This window comes from Rhododendron vialii, chromosome 9a (assembly GCF_030253575.1).
Source record: "Rhododendron vialii isolate Sample 1 chromosome 9a, ASM3025357v1".
Classification (NCBI taxonomy): Eukaryota; Viridiplantae; Streptophyta; class Magnoliopsida; order Ericales; family Ericaceae; genus Rhododendron; species Rhododendron vialii.
In genome coordinates this window covers 720277-734432 of record NC_080565.1, presented here as the reverse complement: position 1 = coordinate 734432, position 14156 = coordinate 720277, and the positions used below count along the sequence as shown (strand labels likewise).

At 38.6% G+C, this 14156-nt stretch overlaps 1 protein-coding gene and 1 pseudogene across 3 annotated transcripts in view; both read right to left on the bottom strand.

Moving 5' to 3' along the window:
* The window catches only part of LOC131301827 (2-alkenal reductase (NADP(+)-dependent)-like), an 86949-nt gene that overhangs the window by 67573 nt on the left and 5220 nt on the right, over positions 1-14156 (bottom strand). For 2 of the 3 annotated variants that reach the window (XM_058328286.1, XM_058328288.1), the window contains exons 1-2: positions 9958-10105; positions 3140-3249 (exon numbers count right to left, since the gene is read on the bottom strand). The exons of the other annotated variant lie outside the window; for it this stretch is intronic. In XM_058328286.1, the coding sequence (XP_058184269.1) occupies positions 3140-3249; positions 9958-10090 (243 nt within the window). In that variant the 5' untranslated portion in view covers positions 10091-10105. Of the gene's footprint in view, positions 1-3139; positions 3250-9957; positions 10106-14156 lie in introns of those variants that run through there. 3 annotated transcript variants of the gene reach the window in all.
* LOC131301836 (2-alkenal reductase (NADP(+)-dependent)-like) lies at positions 5256-7560 on the bottom strand (annotated as a pseudogene).

The following is a 14156-nucleotide window of genomic DNA, read 5'->3' as shown; positions in this document are numbered from 1 at the left end:
GATGTCATATTTAACCAATGTTGGACAAACTCTGTTAAAACATCCAATCGATTATTAGTGGTGGGCACAAATTTCAACCGATTTCTCACAAATTCTCTATTTTAGAGACTCGGATAATAATATTTTATTTAAAAAGTGTGCTTGGAGCACAATTTAAAAGCACAAGTTTCCCTCCAAATCTTTAGTTTTAATATTTTCATAAGTTTATCAAATTATGTCGAACATTGATCTCATTGTAAAGGTGTCGTCGATACCTTTATAACTGTACCATTTTTTCTACATTAAATCTATGTATATTGAGTTATTTGCAGTTTACATAAATGGAAATCCATCTCCATTTTGTGAAAGAGTCTCAAACTTGGTTCTCTATTTAGAGGCCCAAAATAGATATGGGTTGAAGGCTTTCCGTTCTCCATTTGTCACGTCCTTTCTCCATTTTGGAGTTTCTAAAACTCCAAAATGGAGAATGGATGTAACATATTAAGGGAAGAATTTGTAATCTATCACATTTTTTCTTAACTTTTTGTAATTTATGGAGGAATTTTGGAGGGATCCATTGTCCTCCAAGATTTCCCATAAAGTACAAAAAGTTAAGAAAAGATGGGATAAATTATAAAATATTCCCTTAAGATGTCACATCCTTTTTGCCACTAAAAGTGAAAATTAAGATCGCACGTGTGCCAGGACCGATTTGCAGGCCAAATTTGTATTTAAGGATTAATGGCCTTAAATCTAACTTCGTATCGTGAACGTTTGTGTACAATCTAAAGGGCGAGATTGTATTGAGGTTCGTGGCTTGCCTTTTTGTGAAAGAAGGACTTCAAAATTTCCTATCCGGTGTTAGAAAATGGAAAGAAATAAAGACTCAAAGCAAATGAAAACTCTGTTAATAGTTTAACAAAGTAGGTTGATACAATGATGGAAAAAATCTAGGCTGTGCTAGATGGAAATGGAAAATACAAGATACTTTGCGAGAAAATGAAGATGATTGAAAGACAAATTGCATAAGCGCTGGGCTTTTTTGGTCGTGGACCTTTGCTAGGGCCTTTGATTCTGATATATAGGTAGCATCACAAGCTTTGAGCTGCTTCTACTTAGCCATTGCATGTCCGCCACATGTCCCCCATTCTTGCTCTTCCCTCCAAGAAATCGGTTGTATGATCCCTAGACCTTTGAGCTGCTTCTTCAACGTTTTGCTGAAAAGGCATTCGGAACTGCCTTTAAAGAAATGCTTCCAGATGCTTGAGCTGCTTCTTCAAGCTCAAAACGTCACGAAAGGCACCCTTTGGGCTAACTGATATTGAATGCCGTAATACTTCGGCCAAAACCAAAGGGAAAAGCTACTTTGGTAACTTTTACCTTCTCCTTGTGGGCCCCCATCCATTTAAAATAGGTTCCTTACTCATGAAGACTTTGGAATAGGAAGAACTCCTTGGGACTTGGCCCATTCATTTTGGTTGGCTCACTTTTGAGCAGTTTCCCCAGGCCTGACTAAGCTGCTTGGTAAGCAGCTTCTAACCTAGGAGAGCTGCTGGACGCCTGCATGTCTTCTAGGTGTCCACCATATGCCCTCCTTCCACAGGAAGGAAACAAGTTGGAGAATAGTTTTGGACTTCCCTACTTCCCTCTTTCCACTAGGCCCACGCTTGGGTCTTTAACTGATTTGGACCTATTCAAAAGGCCCGGCCAGCTTTTTAGACGACTTCTAAGGCTTTGCCCATGGATAAAATCCATGGAATGTGAATCTGGGCGTTTTAGAAAATGAAGGAACCTCCGGCCATTTGCCATGATTTTTACATAAGGCCGGTCATACTTTTTAATGAAATTTTGGGCATTAATTAGGCCCAATTTGGAAACCTAATAGATGCTCAAAATTACTTGTCTTGCTTTGTCGAGCCCAAATTGGGCCCAATGGCCCAATGATGAATGTTATCCATAATCCAGGTCTCCATATGCCATTTCCCGTTCTTTTCTAATTTTGGCCAAAATTGGATGTAAACACATCCATTCTCCATTTTGGAGTTTTAGAGCTTGGTAGTTACCCATATTATTTGTCACATAGCAGGAATGCACAAGTAATATCATTGGCCTACTTTAAGTTAGCAAATAACCAAATGAAATAAATATATCCATATCCTGCTATTGTACTTAAGTATGTTGAAGGAGATAATCTACCTAAGTAATTTGAAGGAAACAAATGGAATGAACTTACCAAGGATTCCAGTATAATAAGAAAGAGGCACATCTGTGTGTTCAATTTTAAAAAGTGTCGCTGGTTCTGTAATGAGACTATACTCTTCCCATCTGGTCATACCCCAAACTAAGTCACCTTTCTTGAAATTTGGAAGTCCAGAATCAATTACTCTAGCCACTCCATCACCAGTTATAGGCTGCACAACATCAACAAGATCTGATCAGTAACTAATGCAGATTTAAGAATTTCCCGCAAGTTGACAGAAGTCCTAAATATTCTAGTTACTCAACAATTCTGGCCATTGAGTTGACTCGACTCTAGAACTATGGTTTTAACTTTTTCCCAAAGTAATCGACTAAATCCTCGAGGTGAATTATAGAGAGGCTGTGGAAATTATGTTGCCACATTAACATAGAAAGATGCAAGATCATCAACTAGATATTCATCTTGGTAAGAAATTTCAAAACAAGGTTGGAGATCAAATAGTTGTGATGATACTCTTAACTGTTAAACATAGTCGTACTAATGTAGAAACTGGACTCTTTTGATCACATTGTTGTGATAGTTCCAGAATTTCTCCAATTTTCGACTGCTCCTCCATGTTCTGACCTATGTTCTAAAAATAGCTAGGCGCTAGTGAAGAATTACTGGGATCAATTATTCTTTCTGACGAGAGGGATAAAAACTAGTATGAAAATATCAACCGAAACTCAAAATGTCAAAGCTACTATAAAAATTAGTACAAAAATATCAAAATTTATGGGGTCATCGTTCATGGTTTTTGTTTCTGCTTTTGGACGTAATTTTTACTTTTTTTTTAGACTAGTAAATTACTGACGTGAATCTAACAAAAGAATTCAGAAAAGGAACAACAAAAATACCGAAACAAAAGTTTAGGCCTTAGAGAGATTTAGCTATAGATGCATGCGTTGTCAAGTGACTGACCGAACCAGGAGTGAATAAGGGAACGGAGGTGCCTATCGGGTTCCTCATGCGGCCACGCATGTAGGGGTCGCAAGACAAGTAGAGATTCTTCACCACAACCGATTTCGAACCTTGTGCCACATTCAGTCCAATCTTACTGGTTCTCAACTCGAAATTCTTTGGGGAAACCACTCACGTAGTCCCTCAGAATCACCTGCTTGTTGCTCACCTCCTCTACTACTCTCTCCGCCATATCAACACCGTACCCTCTCTCTCTCTCTCTCTCTCTCTCTCTCTCTCTCAATAAAAATGTGGAGAATGAGGCGATGATCGATATATATCGAAGGCAATAGTGTGTGTGTATGAGTGTCAAGTCAGGACGTGGAAAATGGGGACGGGAGGGTGAAAAACGCAAGAGGAGAGGGGAAAATGGTTTTGGCTTCCAAAACAGATTTTGTTTCCTGAGCTTGGAAAAGTTAGTCGTGTGATTTCTATCCACTTGTTGTAGAAATTCGAATTCTCAATCCCCATGCCACGTGTTTTTAATAGGCGGGCCTCCTGTACACAGTGGCGGCTCCAAAAATTTGAAATAGGGTGTTCAGAATTTACTTTAATTGGCAATCTCATATTGTTGTATAAATAGTGCGGTAAAAAAATGTAATTTCTATTCAAAAAAAATTAACTACCAAACGAAATGAGAACTTAAAAATATATACTATTTTTTTAACATATATATAAAGTTGATGTGTTGCATTGTAGACAGTATTTCGATAATGGAGAGGGTAAAGTTTTACAGTTGTCCTAGGTGAGTTCTCATACTTTGTGCCAACGTTTAACCATATTAATCTATTAAAAACCTTTTGAAAGAAATTATAGGGAGTATGTTGAGGGTGAACTTCTCGAAAATATGTTGTCCTTTAGGATGATATGATGAGATTTTCTATTGCAGTCTTAAATTCGAAGAATATTATTCAAGTTAACGGGGTTTGCAATGTAGTTGAGTTTTTTTTAAGCTTTGTCTGTAATTCTATAAGATAACTAGACAAAAAAAAAAAAAAGTAGTTATAGTAATGAATGCAAAATTAAAACATTTAAACCATCGATAATAAAAATATAGAGAAGCCAAAGCATAACACTTACATCTATAGATTCTTCATTTTCTCTTTCTTTTTTCAAAGTTTTAATTATGATTAGGAGGTTTTATTTGAGATAATGTGTTAGGTGTTCAAATTATCCAGATTAATGGGCTGTAATTGGGTTGTCATTGAGTATTGAACTAGTTTTAGGTTGGGTGTTCGATTTTTTTTTTTTGGTTTAGGTGTTCAAGACTATTAGAATTGGGTTCAATGATATTTGAATTTGGTGTTCACAAAAAAGTTAACACATAATTTTTACATCTATTCTAAGAAAAAAAATTGTTTGGGTGTTTAGTTGACCATGCACTGCCCTACATAGAGCCGCCTTTGCTAGTGCAGCAGACAAACCGATTTGTCGTTCGCGATTAGCTCGAGGCTTGGCACGTTATAGGCTTGGCTCATTAGTAAATCAAAATCGAGCTCGAGTTTGAATCTCATTTAGTAAATGAGCTTAGCTCATGTTAGATGTAATTTCACTCCGCCATCTTCTCTCTCGAAAACCCAACTAGTAGAGCAAATTCAGAATGAGGCAACGATGAAAATTCAGAATGAGGCAACAAGACAAGTACTCAAGTGTTTGTCAAAGTTTTGCTCCCCCACTCTCTCTCTCTGATCTCTTCCTCCCGGCGGTAGTTTACCACCCGATCTGAAGTATGTAATTACTAATACTATATTTCTTCCACTTCTTGCATGAAATTCTTATGGTTCTTGTTATTTGCTTAGTGTCTTTAAACCTACGGTTTTTGCCATATTTTTTTTTTATATTTTGTTATTGGATGTAAAATGATGAGCGGTTTTGGTAAAAAACCGAACCGAACTGATAAGCATGATCTGGTTTTGGTTTCAGTTTTGCCAGTAATTGAACCGAACCGAACCGCACCGTTGCAAAAACCCCTAAAAAATGAACGGTTCAAATTACAACAATAAATGCATAATGGGCTACAATGACAGTAGCAACAACCCTGCGGTTTCCACCACCTGAGGACATAAGCGTAAGATAGTTTGAAAAATTAGAAGTTGTAAGAAACAGAAGATACTTTTCAATTCACAATTTATTCATCAAAGCCAAAATACACTCCACGCATCCCAACTAGAAACTCTTCCTAACACAGCTCAAGTCAAAAGCATACTAGCCATAGTTTTCCAAAGAACCGAAAAAAAGAATGCTAGGCATTTACACGCAGAAAACGCAAGGCGATCGACTTACACTCATTCACGAGCAACCAACACCACCTGTTTCCCAATGTTGCGACCAGAGAAAAGCCCAATAAGAGCCTTCGGTGCATTCTCTAGGCCTTCTGCTATGTCTTCAACGTACGTAATTTTTCCTTCTCGGATGAGGGGCAGGACCATATCAAGATACTTTGGGTACATGGGATAGTAATCGAAAACCAGGAATCCTTCCATTCGGACTCGTTTTGTGATGAGGCAGAACAAGTTGTGTACACCTTCAGTCTCTTCAAGGTTGTACTGCGAGATCATCCCACACTCGGAAATGCGACCATGGAGTCTCATGTTCAGAAGTACCGCATCAAGCATCTTTCCTCCAACATTCTCAAAGTAGATATCGATACCATTGGGAAAGCACCTGGCAAACAATTAAACAGAGGCAGAGAGATTAATGTTAGACATTCAAGTAAATAAAATGGAATAACGTAGCTGTTGGGATTCCACCCAAGTGGAGTGGTGCGTGCGAAGCATATGATTACTCTCTACCTTATTTTCTTACGCATATTAGGGTTTTCTTCTTGCTTATATATTGATGTATATGAGAGCAGAGAAGGGTGTGACTGAAACAATGTGAGGGAGAGGGTGTGGTCGAGTGGGTGAGCCGGTGTGGCTCACCGGAGCGGTGGAGAGCCGGTTGTGGCTCTCCCGGAGAGGTTTTTCATCTTGTATTATTGTGTAAACAATATTAAGAGAGTTTTTTCTCATATCGTTGTGTTGTCGAGTGACCCTAGATCCTAACAGTAGCAACCTTGCTCCGATGCAAAAAAAATGCTATTTCTTCAATTTCAGTCCTCAAGAATCAAATACAAATTGCATTTTTTGGGGTCCTATTAAAAGATAAAGCGACAAGACTACGGTCAAATTTTAAAAGGCCGCCAATGAAATGGCAAACATGGCCATTGTTTGGAAATCTATTTAGAGATGCATTGGAAACGTTTAAAAGCTGGACGATGGCAATTTCCCGCATTCGGCATGTGGGTTTAGCCATTGCTCGGAATTTCTCTAATGAGGCATGTAATATTGTAATGTACCGAAAGTTTACTGCAGAAATACAACAAAAAAGCCAACTAAGGGCTATGTTTAGGGCTCCATAAACAAGTTGTAAGGACTCATGATCGATTAGTGTCCTTGAATTAGGTTGATCAAATCAGTAGTCCTTCTACCCAACAATTTACTCAAGTTCTAAAACTCCAATTACTATTACGTCTTTTTTTTTTTTTTTTTTTGTAATGCATGGTGTCTCGGGCCAGCTTGTGTACACTTTGGACTAATCCTGCCAGCCTCTTGTACAACCTTTCAAATGCTTACGCATGGGGTGAGGTGGCCCCAACAGTTGCTATCACATCTTTCTCCAAAGTAAATATGAAACCTTCACCTTTTGAGAGCTTTATCCAAGTCTTTGTTCCTCTTTAGAGTTGAAAGCTTCACCGAATCCGAATTTGTTCTTCAGCAGATCAACCTTCAGTTGAAAAATGGGTGAAGAAAGAAACAATAGTACGTAAAACGGAAAAAGAAGACACTACCTCATAAAGAGAATCTTTAGTGTTTGACAATCTGAGAGAGAGAGAGAGAGAGACAATGCATCATGCCTTGAGCAGACACTACCTCAACAATGAAACAAGTTCTTCTGGCTGACAAATAAAAGAGAACATGTTTGAAGCGACAGAAGTCAGGATCAGGAAACTTGAAATTCGCAACACAAATACTAGTAAACTGCTATCAAACAATGCCAAGGTATAAGACATTAACATACGCAATAAATATAGACAGGCACTGAATGGTAATTTGCAAAAATAGCAGAATGGACAAGTAAAAGGCAATTACCTTTTCTTTGGATCCAGCACTTCCAACAACATAACAATTCTTTAACTTTGCAAACTGGCCAACAAGCTGACCAACAGCAGCAGAACCTTGCACTTGGTAAAATGGGACGAAATTGCAAGGAAGAAAGCTGACGGAGGTTTGGGAGTGAAGAGGTTGCTGCAGCAGAACCTTGCACTCTTGGCCAAGTGGTGGTGGAGATTCGGCATTGATAAAGAATCTCTTTGGGTGAAAGTGATCAGAGGAAAATATGGGTTAGATGCAAACTGTTGGCTCCCCTATGTCCATGGATCAGGTTCAACTTCAAAAATTTGGGTGGGTATATGTTCATTGGAGAACCCTTCTTCACATCTGGGCTACTCTATTCGAGAGGGATTTAAAGTCCAGGTAAACTCAGGCAACGCAACTCTATTTTGGGAACATATTTGGCTGGGAGAGACTGCCTTGAAAGAGGACTGTCCGAGATTGTTCTCCTTATCAACTCAAAAGGAGGAAATGATTAGTAACATGAGGGGAGTTGCAAATGGCGGTTCTTGGGAGTTGCTGTTCAGGAGAAGGGTGTTTGGGCGAGCGAAGCAAGAATTGGACAATCTGATTCAGAGAATTCAAGGAGTGACTTTTATCCTGACCAAGCCTGATGCATGCGTTACTCTGGAGATGGTCGGCAGACGGGAAGTTCTCAGTCAAATCAGCATATGGGCAGTGGGATCAATCTTTTCATTCTAGCGATGCTCTTTTGGGATTCTTATGCAAGAACTTGAGCCCTCCAAAAGTGGAAGTTTTTGCGTGGATGGCCGTTAAGGAGAAAGCGGCTACCAGGTCAGTACTCTTGAGTAGAAACATGATAAGTGAGATTCAATTAGCCTTATGTCCTCTCTATTCATTGCATCTTGAAACACATCAACACTTGTTTCTGCACTGCCATTTCTCTTGGGCTGTATGGTTGGAAATTTTGATTTGGTGGAATATCAAATGGGTGTGTCCACCGTACCCTTAGTTCCTCTCTTAGCTAGCTGGTGGCAAGAAAATGGAATGAACTTACCAAGGATTCCAGTATAATAAGAAAGTGGCACATTTGTGTGTTCAATTTTAAAGAATGTCTCTGGTTCTGTAATGAGACTATACTCTTCCCATCCAGTCATTCCCCAAACTAAGTCACCTCTCTTGAAATTTGGATGTCTAGAATCAATCACTCTAGCCACTCCATAACCAATTATAGGTTGCACAACATCAACATGATCAGTAACTAACTGATGCAGATATAAGAATTTTCCGCAAGTTAACAGAAGTCCTTAAATATTCTTGTTATTCTGCAATCCTGGCCATTGAGTTGACTCGAGAACCATGGTTTTAACTTTTTTCCCAAACTAATCGACTAAATACTTGAGGTGAATTATAGAGAGGCTGTGGAAATTATGTTGCCTCATTAACATAGAAAGATGCAAGATCATCAACTAGATATTCATCTTGGTAAGAAGTTTCAAAACAAAGTTGAAGATCAAATAATTTTGATGATACCCCAAACTGTTAAACATAGTCGTACTAATGCAGAAACTGGAGTCTTTTGATCACATTGTTATGATAGTTTCAGAATTTCTCCACTTTTTGACTGCTCTTCCATGTTCTGACCTATGTTCTAAAAATCGCTAGGCGCTAATTGAGTAGAAAGGGGCGCCTAGCACCTAATCGGCTGAATAGAGCCTAGGTGCCAACTAATCAGCCGAATAGTGCCTAGTCGGGGACTAGGCGCAGATTAGTCAACTCCCCAATCTAAGCATTGGATCACTGCCTAGCGCGGCTAAGCAGCCGACTTTTAATTTAGAATACTAGTTCTGACGTTTGACTTGCTATCCACTTACCAATTAAAAATTTGGATCTTTCCCATCAAATAAAAAAACTACAAAAAGGGGCAATAACATTGGGATCGTAATCAATTTTACTAGTGCAGAAATTTCGACCAACAGTCTACTCCTACAGGCTATTACCTCAACAACCCACATCTCCAAAGTCATCAGACCAGCCTAGATCTTTCCTCACAAATCTCAACAACCATAATGCTATGTTTGGATAGTTCTGGATTTCAAATGAAGGGCTTTTTTCCGAAATGAAGAGATTTTATGTTCAGTTTTGACTTAAATTATGTTATTTCAAAACAACGGCATACTTTTAGTAATCTTTTCATTAGTTTTCCGTCAAAATGTCTGGGATCAATTATTCTTCCAGACGAAAGGGATAAAAACTTATATGAAAATATCAACCGAAACTCAAAATGTCAAAACTAGTATAAAAATATCAAAATTTATGGGGTCAATTATTTAGATAGAACAGCACTAAAGACAAAAGTGATTTCAAACCTTTTCATCTTTCATGATTTTTGTTTTTGCTTTTGGACGTAATTTTGCACCTTTTTAGATTAGTCTTGTCGAAGCAAACAATTAATCCGAAATTACTGATGTGAATCTAACAAAACTTTAGAAAGGAACAACAAAAATACCGAAACAAAAGTGTAGGCCTTTTAGAGATATAGCTATAGATGCATGCGTTGTTAAAAGTGACTGACCGAACAAGTAGTGAATGAGGGAATGGAGCTGCCGCCACGCAGGAAGGGGTCGCAAGACAAGTAGAGATTCTTCACCACAACCGATTTCGAACCTTGTGCTACACTCAGTCGAATCTTACTGGTTCTCAACTCGAAATCTGATTCTTTGGGGAAACCAATCATGTACTCCCTCAGAATCACCTGCTTGTTGCTCACCTCCTCTACTACGTATACTCTCTCCGCCATATCAACACCCTCTCTCTCAAAAAAAATTAAAATAAAATAAAAATGTGGAGAATGAGGCGATGAACGGTATCGAAGGCAATAGCGGGGATGTGGAAAATGGGGATTGGAGGGTGAAACACGCAAGAGGAGAGGAGGAAATGGTTTTGGCTTCCAAAACAGATTTATTTATTTATTTTTTCCAGAACTTGGAAAAGTCGATCGTGTGATTATTAAATGGTAAACTTTTGAATTAGGGGTAATGACTCCACATAAAGGAACAATATTTTGGTTGGCTGCACTGCAGGGTTCCTCCGGCGGCTGAGAATTTCATTACTATTAAACTCAATTAATACATGCAGATGGAAGTTATAATAATAATAATAATAATTCTAACATGGAAGATATTTATTACTATATGTATATTATTAGGCTAGCTCGATCAACTTTTGTTAGTTAGAATTGTTCAATGGCTTTCTTAATGAGGCAGACAGGGGCGGCGCTACGATTAAGTGTGAGGGTATAGTGGAACCTCATGAATGAGTACTAATAAATACATACACGATCTAGATCGATTAGTCATTGAGAATGGGAGAAATTCGGAATATATGTATATGAGCACTGGATTCTGCTAAGTAGTGGTCTATTTATAGGCTACTACGCACCCATTGAGAATGGGTATGCACCCGATCTAGTCTAACCGTTGGATCAGATCCTACGGTCTAGATCAATCAGTCACACCCAGTTACACCGAACTGGTGTGTTGTTTCACTCACACCCAATCGGATTTGATCTAATCCGTTGGATCGAGCCCATTCGCGGCCGACGGCTGCGATCGCAACTCCACGAACCAACGCACCCGTACGCACAAGTCACACCCGATCGGAACCGCCCCATGTGACTCTCCTGCCACGTATGTGACACGCGACATCCACGTTGCACCACACTAGATCATTATTTACTCATATTAGGAATGTTCCCTAATATATACCATTCCAACATCTCTCAACTAACCAATGTGAGACAAAACTCACAAAGAGAAAAAACAAGCATTCTAAGGAAACAAAGAAATTTTACAAAACCAAAACAACGACTCTTTTATTTTGAAAATCTCTAACAATCCCCTACCATTTTTGAAATACAGATGAAATATTCTTAATTCTTATTACAAGGTTTATGCATACGTAAATAGTGTCTTGCGACTTCAATTATTCACTTGGTGAAAACATATCAAAGCTAGTCAGGGCAGTATAGTAGACATGTCTTTGAACTAGTTGTCTTCTGTCAATCAATCGGACGTGTCTCACACATAATCCTCCAAATAATGCAGATATTCCAATCGGTTGACCCGTGAACTGGCCTTGGGTCTTTTATCTTGAATTCATGAACGCTCTAAGGTCTAGCCCCTTTGACCTATAGGAAGCGGCACCACCTCCTTATTCACATAGGTAGATCGCTATATGTGCTCCTATAACATTAGCACAAAACAATCTATTAAGAACTACGTAGTTCAACCTCATTTGTATTCACATTATAGATGCAAAACACTTTACTTTGAAATGTGTAAAATAACTTTAAAGTGTTTCCAATCACGACATGTGGTGTAATTTCTCATTGAACTCAAGAGATTGAGAGTATCAACCGGTTCAGTTGAGTTTCCACCAGGAGTGATTAAACTAGTTGGGCAAAAGTCTCATTCCCCTTGATGTTTTCAACACCAAAGCCCTTGCAAGGCCTTTCGTAAAAGGATCCGCCAAGTTTTGACTTGACTTGACATAATCAATGGTTATCACCCCATCAACAATCAATTGTCTCATATAGCTATGACTAAGTCCTATATGCCTGGATTTTCCATTATAGACTTGGCTATACGCTCGCGACAACGTAGCTTGACTATCACAATGTAGCGATACAGGTGGCATAGGCTTAGGTCACACTGGAATTTCAAGCAATAGATTTCTTAGCCATTCTGCCTCCTTACTATCAGAAGCTAATGCTACAAACTCGGCTGCCATGGTCGAGTCTGTTATCAGTGTTTGCTTCCTAGATCCCCATGAGATTGTTCCTCCACAAAGTGTAAAAACCCAACCACTCGTTGAAGAGTGATTATTCTGCTCAGTAATCCAACTAGTGTTAGTGTATCCTTCTAAAACCGAAGAATACCCACTATAGATAATTCCATAATCTATAGTACCTTTGAGGTATCGCAGTACTCTATGTACTACGTGCCAATGCACATTCCCAGGATTATTAGTATACCTACTAAGTTAAGCCTCCCTACCGCATATGCAATGTCCGGTCTTGTGCTTATCATGGCATACATCAAACTGCCAATCACTCTAGAATACTCTAGTTGTGACACCGCTCTCCCCTCATTATGATCTAACGGCGATTGAGAGTCATACGGAGTAGACACCGGTTTGTTTTCAAAGTGATTAAACTTCTTTAAAATCTTCTCAATGTAATGTTCCTGGGATAGAATTAAATGACCACCACTTCTTTTAATTCTTATACCCAATATTACATTAGCAATACCCATATTTTTCATACTAAAGTTAGTTGAAAGAAAATCTTTTATACTCTGAATGCTCTCTCGGTCTGTACCAAAAATGAGCATATCGTTTACGTACAAACAGATAATAACTCCTTGTTTACCATTAAACTTACTATACATGCATTCATCAGATTGGTGTATTGTAAAACCATTTGACATAATCACTTTGTCAAACTTCTCGTGCCATTGCTTAGGCGCTTGCTTAAGTCCATAAAGAGACTTTACAAGCTTGCAAACTTTGTGCTCATAACCTTGCACAACGAACCCCTCTGGTTGCTTCATATAGTCTTGACATCCATTTGGTGTATCTCAAACTTGTATATGGAAGCAAGAGCAATTAAAACTCTAATTGTTGAGATTCGGGCAACCAGGGCATATGTATCAAAGTAATTAATACCCTCTTTCAGGGTAAAACCTTTGGCTACAATTCTGGCCTTGAACTTATCAATAGTTTCATCAATTTTCATTTTCTTCTTGAAAATCTATTTACAAGCAATTGGTTTAGAATCAGGTGGTAAATCTGTCAAAACCCATGTATTATTACCCATAATAGAGTCCATCTCATCTTGGATAGCCTCTTTCCAGAAAGCCACGTCTTGCGATTTCATTACTTCCTCAAACGTCAAAGGATCATTTTCAATGTGAAGTGAAAACACTTTGTGAGCACATAAAGTCTCTCTAGTGCCTTCAACTAGAAAAACTATGAAATCAGGACCAAACGTTTTCTCTATCCGAACTCGTTTGCTCCTTCTCAATTCAACTTGTTCCTCAGGTTCATTTCCTTCAACTGGAACCTCTAAAGGCTCATTGTCCTCTTCGGACATCAAAGGAAACTCTTCCGAATCTTTATTAGATTCCAAATCCTTACTAGATTTTAACCTTGGAATTCTGTCCAATCTGTTTTTATAAAACACTGCATCTCGAGATTCAATGATAGTGTTAATGGACACAACATCATTAGACTCAGCCACTAGAAACCTATATGCTTTACTGTGCAAAGAATATCCAAGGAATACACACTCGATTCCATTTGGACCTAATTTCTTCCTTTTAGATCCAGGCAATCTCACAATCGCCCTACATCCCCAAGTCTTAAAATAACTCAGGTTTGGTTTCTTTTTAGACCAGAGCTCATATGGAATAATGTTAGACTTTTTGAGAGGTACTCATTTAGGATATAAGCAACGGTAAGTATGGCTTCGCCCCACAAACCTTTACTTAATCCTGCATTGCTTAGCATAGCAACCACCATCTCAGAGAGAGAGAGAGAGAGAGAGAGTTTAACGAAGACCCACTCCGCTAATATTATAGTATTCTAGAATAATGTCGACATGGTTGTTGAAAATGAGATTCAGAGAAAATAAGAAGCAGCATTGGAGAAGTACGAAGAAAATGTGTTTAGATCCATACATGTTTGACAATAGTATTTTTCATGTTCATAAGAAACTTTGACGGTAGTGTTTCAGCTTAAGTTCGTAGCATCTTCAGAGTCGGAGTTACAATGGCTGGTATATGATTCGGTTTTGGTTTTACTTT